At 41.5% G+C, this 23,752-nt stretch overlaps 3 protein-coding genes across 3 annotated transcripts in view; 2 read left to right on the forward strand and 1 right to left on the reverse strand.

Moving 5' to 3' along the window:
• Positions 1-1,566, forward strand: part of LOC311105001 (LON peptidase N-terminal domain and RING finger protein 1-like) — a gene marked incomplete at its 3' end in the record, with an annotated part of 11,461 nt that extends 9,895 nt beyond the window's left edge. The window contains exons 3-4 of the mRNA XM_084146985.1: positions 19-31; positions 1,535-1,566. Of these exons, the coding sequence (XP_084003111.1) occupies positions 19-31; positions 1,535-1,566 (45 nt within the window). The remainder of the gene's footprint in view (positions 1-18; positions 32-1,534) is intronic.
• Positions 1,567-1,619: 53 nt separating this feature from the next.
• LOC311105002 (EF-hand calcium-binding domain-containing protein 9-like) lies at positions 1,620-23,665 on the reverse strand (the record flags this gene model as incomplete). The annotated part of the gene is made up of 3 exons (XM_084146986.1): positions 18,943-23,665; positions 3,122-3,270; positions 1,620-1,805 (listed from the first exon to the last, which is right to left on the reverse strand). Exons 1-3 carry the CDS (start codon positions 18,968-18,970, stop codon positions 1,620-1,622), a joined length of 363 nt encoding a protein of 120 aa, XP_084003112.1. The 5' UTR covers positions 18,971-23,665.
• Positions 5,479-16,541, forward strand: LOC311104955 (interleukin-12 subunit beta-like; the record flags this gene model as incomplete). Its single annotated transcript, XM_084146945.1, has 7 exons — positions 5,479-5,572; positions 7,454-7,774; positions 7,892-7,994; positions 9,304-9,551; positions 11,660-11,829; positions 12,124-12,233; positions 12,625-16,541. 7 exons carry the CDS (start codon positions 5,479-5,481, stop codon positions 12,707-12,709), a joined length of 1,131 nt encoding a protein of 376 aa, XP_084003071.1. The 3' UTR covers positions 12,710-16,541.
• Positions 23,666-23,752: the final 87 nt, after the last annotated feature.

Consider the following 23,752-nt stretch of genomic DNA (forward strand, 5'->3'; position numbering starts at 1 on the left):
CTGACTCTAACTACACAGTCCCAGAGCCAGAGTGTGACAAGTACCTTTCAAACATGTCTGCTTGCAGTAAGGTAGCACTCACAAGGTGGCCAGAGAAAGAGAACCTTTCTTTGGTGTGATCCAGGATGGTGTTGCAGACCTCTTCAGACAGCCTCTGCTTCTCCTCTTCTCTCAAAGCTGTTCTGGGTCTTTTGGCTCCTGTTGCTTCTTGCAGCTGCTGTTGAGAGGAGTCCCTGAAGGCAAACAGACCAATGTGTTTGTTGGCTTTGTACAGTATTGTTGTCTATGTGATGCACAGGTATATGCAATGTATCCATGTATAGTACAAATACTTCAGTTCCACTTAAAATGGGCAGGGATGCATAAAGTCTTTAGTGTTTAAGTTAGCCTTTGTGTCTCACATAGCCTGGATGTTCAGCACAGTATACAGTGGTGCTCATAAGCTTATGATCCCATGCTAAAGTTGACTAAAAAGAGGAATAAAAAAGAAAAGAAAATTGGTGTCCTTAAAGGTTGGATTTTCCAACTTTTTTAATTAAGTCATTAAGATCAATTTCCAAAAGATGATTTTTTTATTTTTTTATTCCTCTTTTTAGTCAGCTTTAGAATGTGTTCATACACTTATGAGCACCACTGTACAGTACACATAGTATATAAAACAAGATAGATTACACCACTGGCCATATATAATGACAATAATGTAATTTCAAACACAAATGCAGTCTCCTTTCATGCATACATTTTCAAATAAAGCTCTGCTTTGAGAAAGATCGAATGATATTGTTTAATCTTTATCTTACCTTATGGCCTGCACACTGCTTGCGAAGCTGTCGAGGGCACGTTTGATAAAGACAGCATCGATGTCCTTATTCTGTAGCTTCTGGTACGGTGGGCTGGTCAAATGAACCCAATGAACCCGTCCGGATGGCTTCAAAACATTCTATGAGGTCGTCTCGATTCTCGTAGACAGTGTTCACGACTCTGCTGTTGCTAACCTCATCGTTGTGGCGGCGGACAGCTAGCCTGTATCCCTCATCCAGTTGAGTGGCAATATTCACTCTCACCAAAGCAGACAATCTCAAACAGCTATCAATGTGGGTCTTTGACAGCTCATTTTTCTTAATCTTTTCTGAAAGATGGTGCATGTCGGTTACACCAGTCGCTGTCCAAGCGTTGCTGTCTGCCGTTCATGGTTACGTTACGTTACGTATGACGAAAGCGCGTAAGTGCAAGCCCTCAGACACCCATAGAGAATGTATTGAAAGCTCAGAAATTTGAAAAAAAAATATTTTACATTAGAGGCTATGAGAGACTTCTGGGCGATTTTCAACCTGACTGAAATCGCCCCAAAACGGGCGGGGACATTTGAAGCACGACTTTAGCCTGATTGGACATTTAGTGGCTGGCAGATCAACGTGAACACTGAACTACTGTTGCCATGATATAATTGATTAGAAAAAAAATCCCTTCCTTTTCCCGTTTGGCAGTGCGTCGCCCATATCGCCCTATTGAACACACCGCCCATGCTTGTTAGCAACAAAAGCCCTGGGCCCTTGTCAAAGGTAGTGCACTATACAGTATATTAAATAGGGTGCCATTTCAAACCAAGAGAGAGAGAGTCAGTGTACCTCGTCTCCGGAGACGTCGAACTCGTAGAAGATCTTATCGAGGGCGTGTACCTTGAGGTTGAACAGGAAGCCAGAGGCCTGGAACTCGACGGGGCTGATGGTGCGACCTCCGTCCATGTCCAACAATTCAAACACCGGCCTGGAGTGACGGAAGCGAAAGTTATTCTCCACGTGGTACTGAAAGAGGTTGCATACACACACACACATTCGTGTTGCATTCACACACATAAAGATAAGACAAACTGTATCAAAAGGTTCTGTAACGTACATTACCCTGTGCATTCCTCATTTCCGTTCCAGCTGTGATTTATTGCATTTCTATGAAACCTATGTTTTCTGGTCAACTTTGAATCATGGCAGTAAAACGCCTTTTTGTTGTCTCTGTAAACATGACTGTCATTTTTTTATGAGATATGAAAAGGGAATTAGGAAGTAGGTTGTGTTAAACAGGTTTTTATCTCTTTGTCTGAAAGCCAGATATGAGAAGTGGTTTCCCCATGATACACAAGATCAACAGAGAATGGCCTTTAATGGCCTTCAGTTTGACCGCATGGTTCTGACATACAAGATCTATTCTCCTGACCGCATGGTTCTGACATACAAGATCTATTCTCCTGACCGCATGGTTCTGACATACAAGATCTATTCTCCTGACCGCATGGTTCTGACATACAAGATCTATTCTCCTGACCGCATGGTTCTGACATACAAGATCTATTCTCCTGACCGCATGGTTCTGACATACAAGCTCTATTCTCCTGACCGCATGGTTCTGACATACAAGATCTATTCTCCTGACCGCATGGTTCTGACATACAAGATCTATTCTCCTGACCGCATGGTTCTGTGTCACGGTTTCGGCCGAGGCTGCTCCTTCTCCTTGTTCGGGCAGGCTTCGGCGGTCGTCGTCTCTGGAGTACTAGCTGCCACCGTTCGTTGTTTCTGTGTTTGTTTGGTTTGGTCTGTTTTGGTACACCTGTTTCTCATTTTGTCTTGATTAAGTGTCCTTTAAGTTCTTGTTGTTTCTGTCTTGTGGTTGTGTGTAGTTGTTCCTTGTCAGCAGGTGCTTCCAGTCAGTTTGTGCTCTATTCTGTATTAGATAGAGAGTCCGCACTTGTTGTGCGTGTTCGCTGTGTTTTGCATTTATACGCTGTGTGCGTTATATTTTCTCGTGCCTCCGGCTTTGTTTGTAGCCGTTCATTCTGTGGACTTTACTAAAGTATTTTTGGACTAGCATCTGTGTCCTGCATCTGATTCCTACACCACACCTACGCCCGCTCTGACATTCTGACATACAAGCTCTATTCTCCTGACCGCATGGTTCTGACATACAAGATCTATTCTCCTGACCGCATGATTCTGTAGTAACAGTTATGACATGATACAGTTTAATGAATGAATTACTTATCTGAACTTCAATACTGGCAGACAAGACAAAAATACACACACTACACACAAACACACACCCACACACACATACAGAGAAACACTACCTCGCTGCAGAGCAGGATGCAGACCAGCATGTAGAACTGTTCGAAGCCGATCTCTCCGCTGGAATTCCAGTCTAACATGTCAAAGGTCATCATGATCTCATTCTTCTTCAGGTCAGTCACATGGTGCATGAAGTGGTAGAACTGGATGTCTGCCAGAAAAAGAGAAATGGCTGCTCTTTAATAAAGTTTGTGGGAAAACATTTTAATAACCAACATGATTTCTTGTCAGGTTACTGACTACACCTGACCTACACCCATATACGTAAGGAGGACACAAATTACCTGGATGTCTATTAATACATAGACAAACATTTTAACGTTTTTACCAACCCTTTTTTGTCATGTTACTTCCGCCACATTGCCCATACACATCTAAGTACAGGAATGAACTCAGGAATACTTAGACAGAAATCCACAATTGACCATTCAGAGTGTTCCTGTTGTGGACATCCAGTAGTTTGAAGTAATCAGACAGTATTTTGGCGCAGGGAGAGAAGACGTTAGTCACAGTCCAGATAATGTCCAACAGCTCCTTTCTTTAGCTTCATCTTGGCTTACTGACTGACCACTGCAGAACTGCTGTCCCTCTCAGCGCTACCTGACACTGACATCACAATGGTTCACCTGTCACCACTTCTCCCGAAGCTGCTACCTCTCCTTGTTCGGGCAGGCTTCGGCGTTCATCGTCACTGGCCTTCTAGCCACTGCCGCTCCTCATCTCATCATTCCATTTGTTTTGTCTTGTTTATTACACACACCTGGTTCATATCCCCTCATCAGTACCTGTATAAGTGTTCCCTCTGCCCCCTTGTCTTTGTGTGTGATTGTTTATTGTGGAGGATAGTGAAGCTCGGTGGAGCACTGTGTATTTTGTATCGCCGGGATATTTCCCTGTGTGCCTTGTATTTTCCAGTGCGCCTGTTTTGCGCACTAGAGTGTTTTTGACGCATTACTGCGTAACTCTGTATTTGCGGAATAAAGCCTGTTATTCTGTGATCGACCCTCCTGCGCCTGACTCCTTCGACATCACCTCATCACATCACCATGGAATTTAGTGTTCTATTACAGATTCTACATTCTATTGATAGAATTCTGACATTAACGATAAACTAATTTAGTAGTGTTTTAATTAAATGATCATTACATACTATTTTGACAGTATATGACAACTTACCAGTCTTTACTATTGATGTCACTACGCAAAGGTGCATCATCACAGACAAACAAGTCTAAAGAAAAAGTGAAAGTGAAAGACTTTCCTTGCTCACCTTTGTTACATCATTTCATTCCCTCAGTACCTACAGCGTTACGTCATCTCAATTATTAAATGTAGCCCATTTCCCAAGTATTGCTGAATCATAACATAAAACTAGTATAGGCTTAAATGAAAGCATTTTGGTACCACTGGCGTGTACTGCACAATTACATACCATGTTTACATTTATACAGTCATGGATAAGAAGGATAATAATTGTAATCAAAGTGAAGAGATTGATTTTGAGAGGTGGTTGGTTGAGGCTACAAGATACAGATTATATTTATTTATTTATTTATTTATTTCACCTTTATTTAACCAGGTAAACCAGTTGAGAACAAGTTCTCATTTACAACTGCGACCTGGCCAAGATAAAGCATAGCAGTGCGATGAAAACAACAACACAGAGTTACATATGGGGTAAAAAAACATAAAGTCAAAAAATACAACAGAAAATATATATACAGTGTGTGCATATTAAGCAATAATATTGAAAGAATGCATGCCAGGAAGTCTATTATCATGTCTTGTTTAGGAAGATTAGAAAGTGAATGAGTTCCTCGTTCTGCCCGTCTGTACTTTTCTCAACTGGGTAATTTTATTGGATGCTAAATGTCATCGACATAGACACATATTAAAAAGCCACTGTTTAGACTTCAGCGTTATTCAGAGGATAAGTGTTGATCAGAAGATGTTTCATTGTTGTCTAAAGGTATGAACAGTTTACTTTTAAATTAACTTGTTGGGCTATGAAGTTATTATGCAGATCAAGTATTCATTTTGTACATCATATTCTATTTGTTATGAACACTTAGATTTGTATATTTACATGTTTGACAAAACATTATTATTTATTTTTCTCTCTCTCTCTCTCTCTCTCTCTCTCTCTCTCTCTCTCTCTCTCTCTCTCTCTCTCTCTCTCTCTCTCGCTCTCCCCCCCCCTCTCTCTCTCTCTCGCTCTCTCTCTCTCTCTCTCTCTCTCTCTCTCTCTCTCTCTCTCTCTCTCTCTCTCTCTCTCTCTCTCTCTCTCTCTCTCTCACTCCCTCCCTCCCTCCCTCCCTCCCTCCCTCCCTCCCTCCCTGCCTCCTACTCTCCCTCGTAGATGAGGTTTACTTTACTAGGCATTCTAATCCTACACCAGGCCAAAAGCCAAAGCCCCAAGTTCACTCAGAGCAGCTGGAATCTTCTACCCAATGGTAGGAAATCATCACCTCTGATCAGTACATGTATATCACTGTCATCTGAAGATCAGCACAGTTTGTAACGATAATGTCAGCCTGTACACTTGTCGGTATGTTGTCAGCTCATTATTAAGACTTGTATATGTGTTTCCAGTCTGGTATAGTACAGTACATTCAGAAAGTATTCATACCCCTTGACTTATTCCACATTTTGTTGTGTTACAGCCTGAATTCAAAATTGATTAAATGTATTTTTTTCTCTCACCCATCTACACACAATATCCCATAATTAGAAATGTTTGCTAATTTATTATACATAAGTATTCACACCCCTGAGTCAATGCATGTTATAATCACCTTTGGCAAGGACTACAGATGTGAGTCTTTCTGGGTAGGTCTCTAAGAGCTTTCTTTGCACACCTGGAATTTACAATATTTGCACATTATTCTTTAAAAAGTTATTCAAGCTCTGTCAAGTTGGTTGTTGATCACTGCTAGTAAGCCATTTTCAAGTCTTTCCATAGATTTTCAAGCCAATTTAATTTCTAAACTGTAACTAGGCCTCTCAGGAACATTCAATGTCATCTTGGTAAGTAACTCCTGCTTTGTCTCCCAGTGTCTGTTGGTGAATTTGTCTCCCAGTGTCTGTTGGAAAGAAGACTGAACCAGGTTTTCCACTTGTTTTTTGCCTGTGCTTAGCTCTATTCTGTTTCTTTATTTAGACTTGCCATAACAAAGGGGTTAAATACTTATTGACTCAAGACATTTCAGCTTTTCAATTTTAATTAAGTTGTACAATTTTCTAAAAACAAAATTCAGCTTTTATGTTATAGGGTATTGTGTGTTGGCCAGTGACACAAAATCTCACTTTAATCAATTTTAAATTCAGGCTGTAGCACAACTAAATGTGGAAAAAGTCAAGGGGTGTGAATACTTTCTGAAATCACTGCATATAAAGATCAGTTAGTTATATTTTGGTTTTGCCAGTCCGGTGTATAGATGGTATAAAGTTGTGGGTATGTTTATGTCAGTTCATTATAAGGTTATATCAAGTTGTGGGTATGTTTATGTCAGATCATCATAAGGCTATGTACAGTTGTGGGTATGTTTATGTCAGATCATCATAAGGCTATATAAAGTTGAGGTAGTGTTTATGTTTGTGTTGATGAGCTACAGTCTGATCCATAATTATTGGCATCCTTGAAAAAGATTAGCAAAAAAGACTGTAGAAAATAAATAATACAAATACTGAACTACTGTATATTTTATCCTCAAACAAATGGAAAAAATTTAAATATTTTATACCAGTACAATTATTCAGAGGAAGAGATTTTGTTTAACAAGTAATCTTTTTTTTCTCAAAAAGATAGGGTTCAAATTTATTGCCACCCCTGTTTTTAATAGGATAACGGCACTGAGCCTTTTTCTAAAATGTTTTGAGATTGGAGAACACATTGGAAAGGATATTAGAGCTTTCCATTCCTCCATACAGAATCTTTCCAGATCCTTGATATCCTTCGTCTGCGTTTATGGGCTGCCCTGTTCAATTCAAACCACAGGTTTCCGATGGGGTTCAAGTCCGGTGGTCAATTTAGAAAAAGGCTCAGTGCCGTTATCCTCGCAAGGTGAGGTATTGAAAGGTTTTGACAACAGGGTTGGCAATAATTTTTACCAATCTTTTTTAGATAAAAAAATGATGCTTGTTAAACAAAATCTCTAACCAATTGTATTACTATAAAATAATATAATTCTCAAAAGAATTTGAGCATACAATATAGTTCAGTATTTTTATGATTTATTTGAAACAGTCTTTTTTGCTCATCTTTATGAAGGGTGGCAATAATGCTGGACCTGACTGTATATGTTGGTGTTGATTGAAGTGTGTGTTGTCACCAGTTGTTGTGGTGAATGTAGACGGCTCGCTGGTTCAGCATCCTCTGACCTGCCTGGGATCCTTCAACCGAGAGGAGGAGGGTTGGAGGAAAGACCGTGACTGGGTGTGGCGGAGAGATGGAGAGGAGGACGAGGAGATTCTATGGATGATAGGTGAAGAGGAGAAGAAGAGGGGGAATAGCTTCCTTGTCAACCTGGAAGAGAGAACTGGAGGAGGGATCTTTACATGTCACAGCCTAGATAGAACCCTGCTGAAGAATACTACGGTGCTGGTCAAACACCTGGACGAACAGAAACGCATTCTAGAAGGATCCACCAGAACAGGTACACAGGATGTCTGTCTGTCATCCGAAATCAAGTCAAACATTAGTTTTTCATTCATTATCCAATTCTAACATGACATCTTCTGTCTCTCTTCTGTTTGTTTGTTTCTATTCTAAGGCTATATGAAATGTTCTACACGGAACTTCCAAGGAGAGTTCCACTGCTCCTGGAAATATACCACTACATATGTTGGGACTGTTATGTCTGTCAGAGTGGCACGGTACTATCACCACCAACCTTTATATGTATCACTACTACACTCTTAGAAAAAAAGGTGCTAAGTAGAACCATACAGCATTCTTCGGTTTGTCCCCATAGGGGAACCCTTTTTGTTGCTGGTTACAACCCTTTGCAGAGGATTCTATCTAAAACCCTCTATGTAGGGTTCTTCAGAGAACCCCCTGTATAATATACTATGGTTCTACCAAGAAACCTCTATGGAGGGTTCTGCTTAGAACCGTCTATGATGGGTTCTACCAAGAACCATTTTATCTTTGGAGGGTTCTTCCTAGAACCCTCCATGAATGGTTTCACCAGCCTTTTTAATTGTATTATTACATGACATATATCATAAGGCCTGTCTTTGAGAGCCTAGTTATAGCCTAACAAAGTGGCGTTAGGAAACTCCTGGTTCACAGGCCACATCAGGCCTGCAAGTCACATTATACTGGCTTGCAAAGTGATGTGTAATTCCTATTGGAATCCAGCCAGAGTTAGGATATCCAACAAGTGAAATTGTTAATCACCTGCAACCTGCATTCAGAATAACTGCCAGGGTAGAGAAGATTGAATACTGAGCCTAGCTCAATAATCTAAACTGGAACAACCATCTCAGTAACAGGTGCAATAAATCCAATTACTAACAGATTGGATTAGTTTAGAAAACGGTGTGTTATTTATCTTAATTAACCAATCAATGTATAGTACATGCAAAAACACAGATATTACAGTAAAATAAACAATTCAGAAAATCTCCCTGCAATAGAGCATGCTGGGAAATGTTATATATGGTTCTATGTAGAACCCTTCTTGCCTTCCAAATAACCCTTCTTACGTTCCAAAGAATCATCAAATAACAATTTCTTCCAAAAACAGTTCTTAGGATGCTAAAGGTTCTAGGTAGAACCCTTTGCCTTACAAAGAACCCTTGTCTTCCAAAAAGGGTTCTTCTAATCAAAGCGGTTCTTGGTAGAACCCTATCCCTCCTTACAGAACCTGTTTGAAACCCTTTTTTCTAAGAGTGTATACATTCTATGGGTCTGATTAATGTATAGTGCTATAGTGATGTATAGGATATAACATGTGACTATTGGAGAGTTCTGTATAGGATATAACATGTGACTATTGGAGAGTTCTGTATTGGATATAACATGTTACTATTGTATAGTGTTATAGTGATGTATAGGATATAACATGGGCATAATAACTTACAGTATTTACTTGATTTCAAATTTAATATTAGTGAATGGACTACTGCAATGGCCTGTGTTACTCTAATTTCAGTCATCCATTTCTTGGCTTTTCTATAGTGACCAGTCTGATGCGGAGGACGTCAGCTGTTCTGTGGACGCCAGTGGACAGCAGTGGACATGTTTGTCTTCGTCTGGCCAGAGTGACATCATGTGTTCTGTGAACAGTATGGGACTGGGGGTGTTCTGTGTGGACAGACAGTATTGTCCCTATGCTGAGGAGACTGACCGGATCACCCTGACCATCTATATGAGGACTAACTACCTGCTGGAGGAATACTCCCAACACTTCTACTTATCAGAGATAGGTGAGGACACACACACATACGGAGACACACACACACACACACACACACACACACACACACACACACACACACACACACACACACACACACACACACACACACACACACACACACACACACACACACACACACACACACAAAGAGAGAGACAAACACACACACACACAGACACACACACACACACACACACACACACACACACACACAGAGAGAGAGAGAGACACACAACACTTCTACTTATCAGACATAGGTAAGTGTTAAGTAGGGACCTTGTAGCAGTCATAAGGGCAGATATGTTGCAAGAGGCTGGCAGGATCAGGTGCACAAGTTGTGATTTTAGGCTACTTAAAGGTGACAATAATGGTCTATGTGTGCACTTCACTATATTTACCAACTAATAAAACAATTATGTTTACTAACTTCACAATGTAAGTGGTCTCTGAAAAGAAAATGCCTTGGAGCTGGCAAAGCTGTCTATCCCATAACAAACATTAAGAATGCAGAAACAAAGCTCTCTGAAATGGCAGGACTTTTAGAGCACTAGTGGAGAGAAACAGTAATAATGTCTTCGTCACCACAGTTAGGAAACCTGCCTCTATAGACAGTGCTGTGAAAAAGTATTTGCCCCCTTTCTAATTTTCTCTACTTTTGCATATTTGTGATACTGAATGTTATCAGATCAAACTGGCGAAAACCAAACTCTGTATTCCACAGTAAGAAAGAACATCATACCAAAGGTCAAGCATGGTGGTGGTGGTGTGATGGTTTGGGGATGCTTTGCTGCCTCAGGACCTGGACGACTTGCCTTAATAGAAGGAACCATGAATTCTGCTCTGTATCAGAGAATTCCACAGGAGAATGTCAGACCATCCGTCTGTGAGCTGAAGCTGAAGCGCAGCTGGGTCATGCAGCAAGACAATGATCCAAAACACACAATCAAGTCTACATGACCTAATCCCAATTGAGATGTTGTGGCAGGACTTGAAACAAGCAGTTCATGCTTGAAAACCCACATGTCACTGAGTTAAAGCAGTTCTGCTTGGAAGAGTGGGCCAAAATTCCTCCACAGCGACGTGAGAGACTGATCAACAACTACAGGAAGCATTTGGTTGGAGTCATTGCAGCTAAAGGTGGCACAACCAGTTATTGAGTGTAAGGGGGCAATTACTTTTTCACACAGGGGAATTGGGTGTTGCATATCTTTGTTTATGAAATAAATATGTAATTGTTGTGTTATTTGTTCACTTATGTTCCCTTTATCTAATATTAGGTTTTGGTTGAAGATCTGATAACATTCAGTATCACAAATATGCAAAAGTAGAGAAAATTAGAAAGGGGGCAAATACTTTTTCCCAGCACTGTCTATAGAGGCAGGTTTCCTAACTGTGGTAACGAAGACATTATTAGTGTTTCCCTCCACTAGTGCTCTAAAAGTCATAGCACTTTTTCATAGCACTGAACAAAAATCGGATTTCTCTCAAATTTTGTGCACAAATTTGTTCACATCCCTATTGGTGAGCATTTCTCCTTTGCCAAGATAATCCATCCACCTGGATGCCGGCCTCACAACCGCAGACCACTTGTAACCATGCCAGCCCAGGACCTCCACATCAGGTGGGTGGGTGCTGAGGAGTATTTCTGTCTGTAATGAAGCCTATAGTGGGGAAAAACTCATTCTGATTGGCTGGGCCTGGCTCCCCAGTGGAAGGGCCTGGCTGCCAAGTGGGTGGGCCTATGCCCTCCCAGGCCCAGCCATGGCTGCACCCCTGCCCAGTCATGTGAAATCCATAGATTAGGCCCTAATGAATGTATTGCAATTGACTGATTTCCTTATATAAACTGTAACTCAGTAAAATCTTTGAAATTGTTGCATGTTGCGTTTATATTTTTGTTCAGTATACAAATATCTTGCACATATACGTAGACCTAGCAGAGGATTATATGCTGAGTGTTTGTTGGTTTAAGTGCTACTGAAAGTTAGTTTGATTGTGCAGAGTGCTGGTAGAAGTTATGGTAATATTCTCTCTCCCACCTCTCTCCCTCTCCTTCACTCACCCTCTCTCTCTCTCGCACGCTCTCTCTCTCTCTCCCTCTCTCCCTCTCTCCAGTGAAGCCAGACAAGGTATCCATTAAGGAGGTTAACAGCAGTACTATAGAGTGGAGCTATCCTGTCTCCTGGAACAGACCCATCTCCTACTTCCCCCTCTCCTTCCAGGTCAAAGAGATCGAAGGCAGAGAGCGCAAGAACGGGTGCACGTGTGATTCTCCCTGCACAGAGTCCAAGGTGAGGATCACTGTCTATATACTGTACGTACTACTAGCCCTTGTCTCCAAAGCTTGATGAGGGCCATTACACCAAGAGATCCAGACCCTGTACTAACAGTCGTATACTCTTGAACTAATTGACGGGTTCACTCTGGTCCCTGGTTATATTCATTCGAGCACACCGTAGCAAAACATTTTGCAACGAAAAGGAGCATTTCTTATTGGACAAGTTCATGTAGTCCCTCTCTGCGTCAGGCCATTTTCTTCCATTTGGTGCTTAATGAATTCAACCCCTGTGTTCCTCCAGGTCCACAGCGCAGAGAGCAGCCAGTGGTCAGTAAAGGCCAAGGTGACGGTGTGTGTCAGGGCCCAGGATGCCCTCTGTGACACCACCTGGAGCGACTGGACAGAGTACAGGTCAGTACCACACTCTATACTGTATTCAGGAGAACCTCTCATCAAGGACCCCCAGCCGTTCCATGTATTTGAACTATTCAATTCGTCAACTAATCATCAAGCCCTTGAATACTACTGAATCAGTTGAGCTAGTTCAGGGCTACAACAAAATTGTGAAATGGCTGGGGGTCTCCGAGGAGAGGGTTTAAAACCCCTGCTCTAGTCTACTGTTTTATCATGCTACATCTACCAGGGTGAAGTTCAATTGGGTTTTCCATTCAGTACATTCAGGAAGTGGATCGAGATTCCATTTCATAAATTGAAAATATGCCATTGTTTATCAATTCATGAATTTAATTTCTAAGAAGACATTGCAGAAAAACATGTTTTACAATATGTTGTGATTTTTCAGAAGCAGCAACAAGGGAAACAAGAGGGGGAAGCAAGAGAAGCAGAAGAAGCAGAAGAAGAAGCAGAAGAAGAGTGTGTCTCAATAGTAGATCTTTACCATACTGATGGCCATCAAATATTATCATATTTATTCACTCTGTAGAGTTTGTAGGCATTCACACTCTAAAACATCAACTATGACAAAGGTGACTTTGTTGCCAAGATCAGAGATTGTATTTCTGAACTCATTTACTGACACAAACTTTACTTTTACATTCTTTATAGTTGTTATGAAATGTATTTAGTAATATTTATTTGATCATGATTATTGATTTATTGTTGTTGCTTTTTATCTCATAGAGTATGACATAACGCCTCCTGAGTGGCGCAGTGGTCTAAGGCACTGCATTGCAGTGCTAGCTGTGCCACTAGCGATCCTGGTTTGAGTCCAGGCTCTGTCGCAGCCGGCCGCGACCGGGAGACCCATGGCGTCGTCCAGGTTAGGTTTGGCCGGCAGGGATGTTCTTGTCCCATCGCGCACTAGTGAATCCTGTGGTGGGCCGGGCGCAGTGCACGCTGACACGGTCGCCAGGTGTATGGTGTTTCCTCCGACACACTGGCTTCCGGGTTAAGCGGCTCGGTTGGGTTGTGTTTCGGAGGACGCATGGCTCTCGACCTTCGCCTCTCCCGTGTCCGTACGGGAGTTGCAGCGATGGGACAAGACTGTAACTAACAATTGGGTACCACGAAATTGGGAGTAAAAATAAAATAAAAAGAGTATGACATGCACTGAACTGATATTTTTGTGACTTTAATACTCTAAATCCAAATAAACGTACAAACCTGCATTTACAGTAAGTGTGTATGAGTTCTTTCCTCTACTCTGTGCTCACAGGCACTAATGAATTTCAAAATTAAAAAAGAACAACGTGAAATCAAGCATCATCAAAGGAAGTAATGTATGACTAATCTCAGCGTTAAATACAATATAAATACCTCCGGTAATACACTTCCTTTGTCTCTGACAAACCACAACAGGATGTCCAGGAAACTGGTTGGATGGCTTAGACCAATGGCTTGACAGTTGAGGGTTCTAGAACACAGTGACTGTTGCTTTTCTCTCTATTTATCCAACATGGGGTTTTGGGGTTGCTGGGTGGGATGGGATGGAAGTAATTTTGCAACACTGTGCATGAGGTGCACTGACTCCCACACAACTACAAAGCAGTTTGGAATTGGTAAGGTTTTGAGATATATTTATTTTCATACATGTACTAGTTGAGTATGTATTGAATGCAGTACCTAGTCGAGGAAATCTGAGTCCAGAAACATCTTACTTGGTTACACAATTTAATTGCAGTATTCATTCTTAAAATAATTAAATGATAGTCAAACTATAACCCTTCAATTTGGATCAAGCAATGGACTTCAAAATAAACCAATCAGTATGGCATCATGCTCAAGCAATAGACTTTAAAATAAACCAATCGGTATGGCATCATGCTCAAGCAATAGACTTCAAAATAAACCAATCGGTATGGCATCATCCTCAAGCAATAGACTTCAAAATAAACCAATCAGTATGGCATCATGCTCAAGCAATAGACTTTAAAATAAACCAATCGGTATGGCATCATGCTCAAGCAATAGACTTCAAAATAAACCAATCGGTATGGCATCATCCTCAAGCAATAGACTTCAAAATAAACCAATCAGTATGGCATCACATTCAATAACAGTAAATAACCAGTTGCAACCTTATACAAAGGTGGGCATATAGTGTGTAGTGGAAATCTACTGTGTCTCTTTCTGCTTTTTCAGTGTCTTACACGTATTCTACATGTTTGACCTGTTGCGTACTTAGAAATGCGCCTGTTGTAGACAGACAGGGTGTCTGAGGTTTGCTCTCAAAAGGTCGGCTCAGCGGGAGTGGAAATATTGGCTGAACGACCAGACTGTTGTTGCCAGGTGTTCTCCTCCTCTGCAGCTGATCTCTGGGAGCAAACACTTTGCTGGGGCGGCAGGTAGCTTAGTGGTTAAGAGCGTTGTGCCAGTAACTGAAAGGTCACTGGTTCTAATCCCCAAGCCTACTAGGTGAAAAATCTGTCGATGTGCCCTTTAGCAAGGCACTTAACCCTACTTGCTCCTGTAAGTTGCTCTGGATAAGAGTGTCTGCTAAATGATGTAAAGAATGCACTTGGCTATCTTTGTGTAACCCGTAGCGATAGTATAAATATGCTGAGGGGGAAATACCTCATCAGAGCTTCTGACTAAACTCCACATGAAGTGCTGTTTGTCTTTAATCTCTCCGCTGGGGTGAATAAACATAGATTCATTTAAGCTTGACATTGGGGTCCTTAGTTGTAATTTCCACGGCAAGTGGTACAGAGAGGGGGCAGATCTTCCGTCTCAATTCACTTAAATGCACCAAATTCCTGTCACTGCCAATACAATGCAATTCAGGCATGTTGTTTTCTTGTCTATGGTATCCAGCTTCTCCTGGTGGATATGACAGACGGTAACATAGTGCAATCTGCTTTGTATTATTGTTGAGCGCAGCCACGTCTTCAATCTCCATGACAACCATATGAAATCAGAATGCAGGCAACAAGTGTTTTTATAGCACTTGGGTAACAGTCAGCAAAGATGAAGAGTTGAACTGATAGCGCCTTATAACTCAAATTCTCACCTGATGACATGTTCGTCCTCTCCCTGCCTCAACATGGGTGGTGCTCTCTCTCACACTCTCTCTAATGCCTGTCTTTGAACCCTGCCATAATCATATGACCAAATACCTTTATAATATGACAAAAAAATGGCTGGCCTTAACAATGATGGGGTTAGCTTGATAACATGAATTAGATTCTGCTTTTATTAGCTAAATTATGTATTTACTGTCTGGAAATAGGTATAGTTAGCTAGCTGACTACATAGTACCAGTCTATTATGAATTGTACAGTATAGTTAGGTAGCTATGTAGCCATTCATTCATTTACTTACAGTCCTCTGCACTGCGCAAAAAAAATATTATGCTCTGCACTTTGGCACCTCCATTAAGGGCACTAGCTACTGTTACTAGGGTGACCACTGACTCACTGAGTGCTGCTCATCTGAAACTGCAGTTGAAAATGAAAAGGGGAAGTTCCTGATACTGTGCTAGCTTTGGTGCTAACTTAGCTAGCTAACGTCAGCCTGGCTGAAATAGCCAACCTAGCATTGCATCACTCGGTATACAACTATTTTTACACGATATTATCTCATCACCAATAGTTTGGTAGTTATACATCAACATAGGAATATATTTAAGAAATATTCATGAAATTGTACTTGTTTTAAACTTTCAAAACATTTATACATTGGAGCGTGAATATATAGCTACATTTTTCATCCCCGTCCCAGAACTGTCCAGAAGTGCAATTTCAACTATCCCAAACTGAAAATGAATCATCCCAAATAAAAACACTTTGTTTATTTTTATGTTTTGATATGCCAACATGGGTTTACTCTAGGACCTGAAAGGGTGCATACTGCCACCTGTAGTGTGTTGTCTGAACAGGTATAAAGCCAAGGTTTATGTTTTCTCATGAGTATAATTAATTGGCTGATCCCTCCTGATGACCTGGATGGAATGATGTGATCCTTCCTTAACACATAGGAAATCCCACCCAGTTGACTACTTAAAAATGGTGAAAGTCCTCAATGGTGCTGCCTGTGCTAAAACAGGCTTTTGGGCACTAGAATCCTCTATCTATCTCTATGATTAACCCCTGCCCCTTATCCAGATAGATTTAAGTGCTGATGATGAAGCTCACCAGTCAAGATATGTTCTCTTCTAGCAGATTGCATATCAACACTTACAACATACAGTGGGGAAAAAAGTATTTAGTCAGCCACCAATTGTGCAAGTTCTCCCACTTAAAAAGATGAGAGAGGCCTGTAATTTTCATCATAGGTACACGTCAACTATGACAGACAAAATGAGAAAAAAATATCCAGAAAATCACATTGTAGTATTTTTAATGAATTTATTTGCAAATTATGGTGGAAAATAAGTATTTGGTCAATAACAAAAGTTTCTCAATACTTTGTTATATACCCTTTGTTGGCAATGACACAGGTCAAACGTTTTCTGTAAGTCTTCACAAGGTTTTCACACACTGTTGCTGGTATTTTGGCCCATTCCTCCATGCAGATCTCCTCTAGAGCAGAGATGTTTTGGGGCTGTCCCTGGGCAACACGGACTTTCAACTCCCTCCAAAGATTTTCTATGGGGTTGAGATCTGGAGACTGGCTAGGCCACTCCAGGACCTTGAAATGCTTCTTACGAAGCCACTCCTTCGTTGCCCGGGCGGTGTGTTTGGGATCATTGTCATGCTGAAAGACCCAGCCACGTTTCATCTTCAATGCCCTTGCTGAAGGAAGGAGGTTTTCACTCAAAATCTCACGATACATGGCCCCATTCATTCTTTCCTTTACACGGATCAGTCGTCCTGGTCCCTTTGCAGAAAAACAGCCCCAAAGCATGATGTTTCCACCCCCATGCTTCACAGTAGGTATGGTGTTCTTTGGATGCAACTCAGCATTCTTTGTCCTCCAAATACGACGAGTTGAGTTTTTACCAAAAAGTTCTATTTTGGTTTCATCTGACCATATGACATTCTCCCAATCCTCTTCTGGATCATCCAAATGCACTCTAGCAAACTTCAGACGGGCCTGGACATGTACTGGCTTAAGCAGGGGGACACGTCTGGCACTGCAGGATTTGAGTCCCTGGCGGCGTAGTGTGTTACTGATGGTAGGCTTTGTTACTTTGGTCCCAGCTCTCTGCAGGTCATTCACTAGGTACCCCCGTGTGGTTCTGGGATTTTTGCTCACCGTTCTTGTGATCATTTTGACCCCACGGGGTGAGATCTTGCGTGGAGCCCCAGATCGAGGGAGATTATCAGTGGTCTTGTATGTCTTCCATTTCCTAATAATTGCTCCCACAGTTGATTTCTTCAAACCAAGCTGCTTACCTATTGCAGATTCAGTCTTCCCAGCCTGGTGCAGGTCTACAATTTTGTTTCTGGTGTCCTTTGACAGCTCTTTGGTCTTGGCCATAGTGGAGTTTGGAGTGTCACTGTTTGAGGTTGTGGACAGGTGTCTTTTATACTGATAACAAGTTCAAACAGGTGCCATTAATACAGGTAACGAGTGGAGGACAGAGGAGCCTCTTAAAGAAGAAGTTACAGGTCTGTGAGAGCCAGAAATCTTGCTTGTTTGTAGGTGACCAAATACTTATTTTCCACCATAATTTGCAAATAAATTTATAAAAAATCCTAGAATGTGATTTTCTGGATTTTTTTCTCCTCAATTTGTCTGTCATAGTTGACGTGTACCTATGATGAAAAATTACAGGCCTCTCTCATCTTTTTAAGAGGGAGAACTTGCACAATTGGTGGCTGACTAAATACTTTTTTCCCCACTGTACAACAAAAAGCCCAATATGAAATGTATTATAAAATTAATACATATTTATTAAAAGGTTCAAACAAACAAGCAAATATAAATGACAGATATGTTTTCTCTTATTTTACATTTACTAATCACCCGCCTCGCACACTCCCAGGTTGGACCCACCTATCAGGCTGAGCTGGTGAGTCTGCAACGCAACACAGACATTGAATCAGAAATGCTGTTGGGAAAAAGGGCGACCTGGGGATAACACTCAGTCAGGGGTACATCTGTTACATAATGACTGTGTCAATGCATTTGGAATAACATATAAATGTTCAACAGGCCTGTATTACATGCTTCCATACTTAATGAATGAATTAACCCACTAGTCAATAGCAATGTGAAATGCAGTGTTGCCAGTGCACTCACTCTGTGGATGATGTCTTGGGTACTGTGAGACATGAGGATGATGTCTTGGGCAGTGTGAGACATGAGGATGATGTCTTGGGCAGTGTGAGACATGTGGATGATGTCTTGGGCAGTGTGAGACGTGGATGATGTCTTGGGCAGTGTGAGACATGTGGATGTTGTCTTGGGTACTATGAGACATGAGGACGATGTCTTGGGCAGTGTGAGACGTGGATGATGTCTTGGGCAGTGTGAGACATGTGGATGATGTCTTGGGCAGTGTGAGACATGTGGATGATGTCTTGGGCAGTGTGAGACATGTGGATGTGGTCTCACCAGGAAGAGCAGTGATTGTTCATTTACTGGGTTGGTTTAGTGTAGTCCTCACTGTAAGGGAAACTGACAGACAGACAGACAGACTGACAGACAGCAGTAACACCAGTAAAACTCCTCCAGCAGGTGTAATAGTGACAGGGCTGCTAGGGATGATGCTTACCTGGGTGGAAACAGGACGTCGTGCTCATGCATGAGAGATCTCTCTCTGATGAAACCGTTCATCTTCACTGTGATGGAGCTGTCCATACGACTAGCCTGGTTACCAGCGATTAGAGACGGACGTGTCCATGTTGGGTGAGGAGGGGGAGGAAGCGGGGTTAGCTGGGGGTTAGAGCACTGTCAGCCTGCCCATTAGGGTGTTAGGGGCGGCACCCCACTTGTGATTGGTCAAAAACCCCAAAAAATTACAAAATATACATATATTATACAATTCATGGATTATGTTTTAAATGCTCATAAAAGCGTGGTAAATGTGAACATTTCCCTGTTTCAAAAATATATTGTTCAAAACAAGCTGTTCAGTTACTCACTACTCTGCCCCTCAGTGACTAACAGCAGCAGCTCTGCCTCCGAGGCTACATAGGCCGAGTGACATCGCTTCGATTGTTTTGCTAGCTATTTGCTATGAGGGGGAAATGCCACAATGAAATTGTAGGATTTCATAGCATAGATTGCAACAGCACAAAGTAAATGGGCCATCCTGGGGCGCTCAATGTCCATTCAGTCAGAACTTCTGGGTCTGCTCTAGTCTCCCTCCCAATGAGTCTCTCGCGCCAGACAGCTTACTTCTGCACATGAGACTAGATCTGCTCTATCATGTACATATGGCGTTAAAACAAAAAGCTAATTGTAATTAACTTGTAAATAAACAATCATACCAGTCATGGAAGCCTGGGACCTGATAAACCAGACATCTACATCCAACAAGAGTTGATGAACAGAGGGATACACTAGCTAGATTATTTTCATGGCAGATCTGGTAGGACTACAAAGCATGACTGTGGTGTATTGTTTCCCTCCATGTTGTTCATCAGGTTCTACTGTTGCTAGGTGACAGGGCGAAATGTTGTGTGGACTAAAATAGCATAAAACCGGGCGTTTCACAAAGCATGATCAAATTAATTAGCCAGCTACAGTAATTTTTTGAAACGTTGAGAAATAGTTTGGTCAAATTAACCAGTTATCTACCTTTGATAGGCGGCTGGCTAACTATAGCAAGCTGGTAGCTTGCTAGCTTGCCAATTTCAAGTATTTCTAAACTATACTGAACAAAAATATTATCCTGTAAACCGCCTCCAACGTCGTTTTAGAAAATTTGGCAGAACGTCCAACCGGCCTCACAACCGCAGACCATGTGTAACCATGCCAGCCCAGGACCTCCAAATACGGCTTCTTCACCTGCGGAATCATCTGAGACCAGCCACCTGGACAGCTAATGAAACTGAGGAGTATTTTTGTCTGTAATAAAGCCCTTTTGTGGGGAAAAACTCATTCTGATTGGCTGAGTCTTGCTCCCCAGCCATGGGTGGGCCTGGGAGGACATAGGCCCACCCACTTGGGAGCCAGGCCCACCCATGGCTGCGCCCCTGCCTAGTCAAATGAAATCCATAGATTAGAGCCTAATGAATTTATTTCAATTGACTGATTTCTTTCTTTGAACTGTAACTCCGTAAAATCTTTGAAATTGTTGCATGTTGCATTTATATTTTTGTTCAGTATAATATCTGACTAACTCGGAAATATGAAGTTATTTCAGAATGAAATTAACTCAAATCAAATCAAATCAAATTGTATTTTTCACATGCGCCGAATACAACAGGTGTAGACCTTACAGTGAAATGCTTACTTACAAGCCCTTAGCCAACAATGCAGTTCAAGAAATTGAGTTAAGAAAATATTTACTAAATAAACTAAATAAAAAAATTAAATAAAAAGTAACACATAAAATATAAAGTACCACAACTGGCTAGTGCATCATGCTTAGTGACATTATATGAGCTAGCTATCCCCAGCTAGATAATGTGTTTTCACTTATTGCATCTACATGCTTGTTGCGTTCTCCCTGGTGCACTCGTTTGTTCGTGAGCTGGCTGCTGGTTCTAAATAGTATCATCTAATCTGTTCAAAACAGTGACAGCATGTGCAGTAGTGGTCATTCGGTTTTTTGGTTGCTCCAACCTGATAAATCTAGCGACAAAGTCACTAAGTTGGCAACACTGAGAAAAGCAGCGCGGACAGGCAGTAGCAACACTGAATGTCTCCCTCGAGTGGTAGCACTAAATGTTAACGCTCCAGCTGAAAATATGATATTTATTCTAGATTATTCTAAATACAGAGGTAGAATTTGTGTTATTTAAAAACCAATCTAAACATTTGATCAAAACCATATATTTTGCATTCAAAAGAAATGTGCGGTGCATGCTTCACATCTCAAATACAGCAATTGGAATACCAAATTAGTTCATAAACACAGCAATGCAAATGCACACGCAGTCCTGAAACCCCATATCAGTAACACTGTGACATTCTCCATGCAGCCTTAAATCTCTCCCTATCCCAGTCTGCTGTCCCCACATGCTTCAAGATGTCCACCATTGTTCCTGTACCCAAGAAAGCAAAGGTAACTGAACTAAATGACTATCGCCCCGTAGCACTCACTTCTGTTATCATGAAGTGCTTTGAGAGACTAGTCAAGGATCATATCCTCTACCTTACCTGTCACCCTAGACCCACTTCAATATGCTTACCGCCCCAATAGATCCATAGACGATGCAATCGCCATCGCACTGCACACTGCCCTAACCCATCTGGACAAGAGGAATACTTATGTAAGAATGCTATTCATTGGCTATAGCTCAGCATCAAGCTTGAGGCCCTGGATCTGAACACCGCCCTGTGCAACTGGGTCCTGGACTTCCTGACGGGCCGACCCTAGGTGGTGAAGTTAGGAAACAACACCTGCACTTCCCTGATCCTCAACACAGGGGCCCCCAAGGGTGCGTGCTCAGCCCCTCCTGTACTCCCTGTTCACCCATGACTGCGTGGACACGCACGCCTCCAACTCAATCATCAAGTTTGCAGACGACACAACAGTAGTAGGCCTGATTACCAATATTGCATTAGAAACAGAGAGACTAGAGATTTGCACGATCATGAACTTCTCCGATCCCCTACATTCTGATCAAGTCATGATGTAAAATGTATATTTTATTCTGAAAGTGCCCAACCAATAGGTCCTTTTCACAACATTTTATAGACAATAAAGTAGGCTAGGACATCCATGGATGGAAGCATGTAGACCTATAGCCTACTGTTAGCTAGTAATGCTTTCATTTACTTGGTGAACATATTGTTACACAGGTTGAAGACTATTGTAAACATACTGTATGTCTGTTTAGACCGCAGGTATATTGTTACACAGGTTGAAGACTATTGTAAACATACTGTGTGTCTGTTTAGACAGCAGGTATATTGTTACACAGGTTGCAGACTATTGTAAACATACTGTATGTCTGTTTAGACCGCAGGCATATTGTTACACAGGTTGAAGACTATTGTAAACATACTGTATGTCTGTTTAGACCGCAGGTATATTGTTACACAGGTTGAAGACTATTGTAAACATACTGTATGTCTGTTTAGACCGCAGGTATATTGTTACACAGGTTGAAGACTATTGTAAACATACTGTATGTCTGTTTAGACAGCAGACATATTGTTACACAGGTTGAAGACTATTGTAAACATACTGTATGTCTGTTTAGACCGCAGGCATATTGTTACACAGGTTGAAGACTATTGTAAACATACTGTATGTCTGTTTAGACAGCAGACATATTGTTACACAGGTTGCAGACTATTGTAAACATACTGTATGTCTGTTTAGACAGCAGGCATATTGTTACAACTCTTCTATTCAATTACTCAGATATTATCGTCAACAAGACCTGCTGATTGATAGAACATCTGTCCGTTGAACGAATAACTGATGTTACAACCATCCAGATAACGATGAATTAAAACAGGGTGATTTCATACAAAGTCATTAAAATAAGGATCCAATATGTTTGGTGTAGACAGAGGAACAAAACCACTATTTGTTCCTGGTGATGGCTGAAAGGTGTAACAAACAACTTGTTTTGGACGGGGTTATTTTCCTGTATTACTATTTTCTATCACATGATCGTCTGACCATGTATCTGTAAGCTGGTAGAATCTGACAATGTACCTATAAACTGGTAGCATAGAACAACATGACTTGGGAATCTATGTTGTGAATTTCAGCCAGGAATTCCATGTCACATGAATGGAAACCCCAGCCAGCCTTGCCCATAGACAAGGGGTGCATTCCAAAGTAACATGCTGTCCAACATTGCTATGTGCAGTCTGTAAGTGTGCATCCCTAATGGCACCCTATTCCCTATCCCTATATACAGTAGTGCACTACTTCTAATCAGTGCCATATGGGCCCTGGTCAAAAGTAGTGCACTCTAAAGGGAATATGTTGCCATTAGGGATGTAGCCTAACTCAGCAGTGGTTGGTTCAGTTCCTTCAGATGAAAGCAGAAGAGGCCACAGTGATGTAAACTCTGTCTGGCAGACTCACTATACAACTATCAATAAGCTCAAAACAAACAAGAAAAATGTTCTGGAATGACAATGTGAACGAAACCATATACCTACCTAGGATTGATGGAAATTCTGACACACACACACACACACACACACACACACACACACACACAAACACACACACCCGGGGGTTAGACACATGCACACTCTCACGCTCTCTCACACACAAATACCACTCAAGAGTATCACAGCTCAAGTCCCTAATAATTTGGTAAGTTTGCAAAACCCCATAGATATATTCTGTGTTTCAATATGTGGTGGGCCAGTAATGCTCAAGTGAATACTTTGCTGACCTCTAGTGGCTGAGAGTGAGAAGAGCGTCTGGCTACAGATATAAG

This window comes from Coregonus lavaretus (assembly GCF_964263955.1).
Source record: "Coregonus lavaretus genome assembly, chromosome: 29".
In the NCBI taxonomy this organism is placed as follows: domain Eukaryota; kingdom Metazoa; phylum Chordata; class Actinopteri; order Salmoniformes; family Salmonidae; genus Coregonus; species Coregonus lavaretus.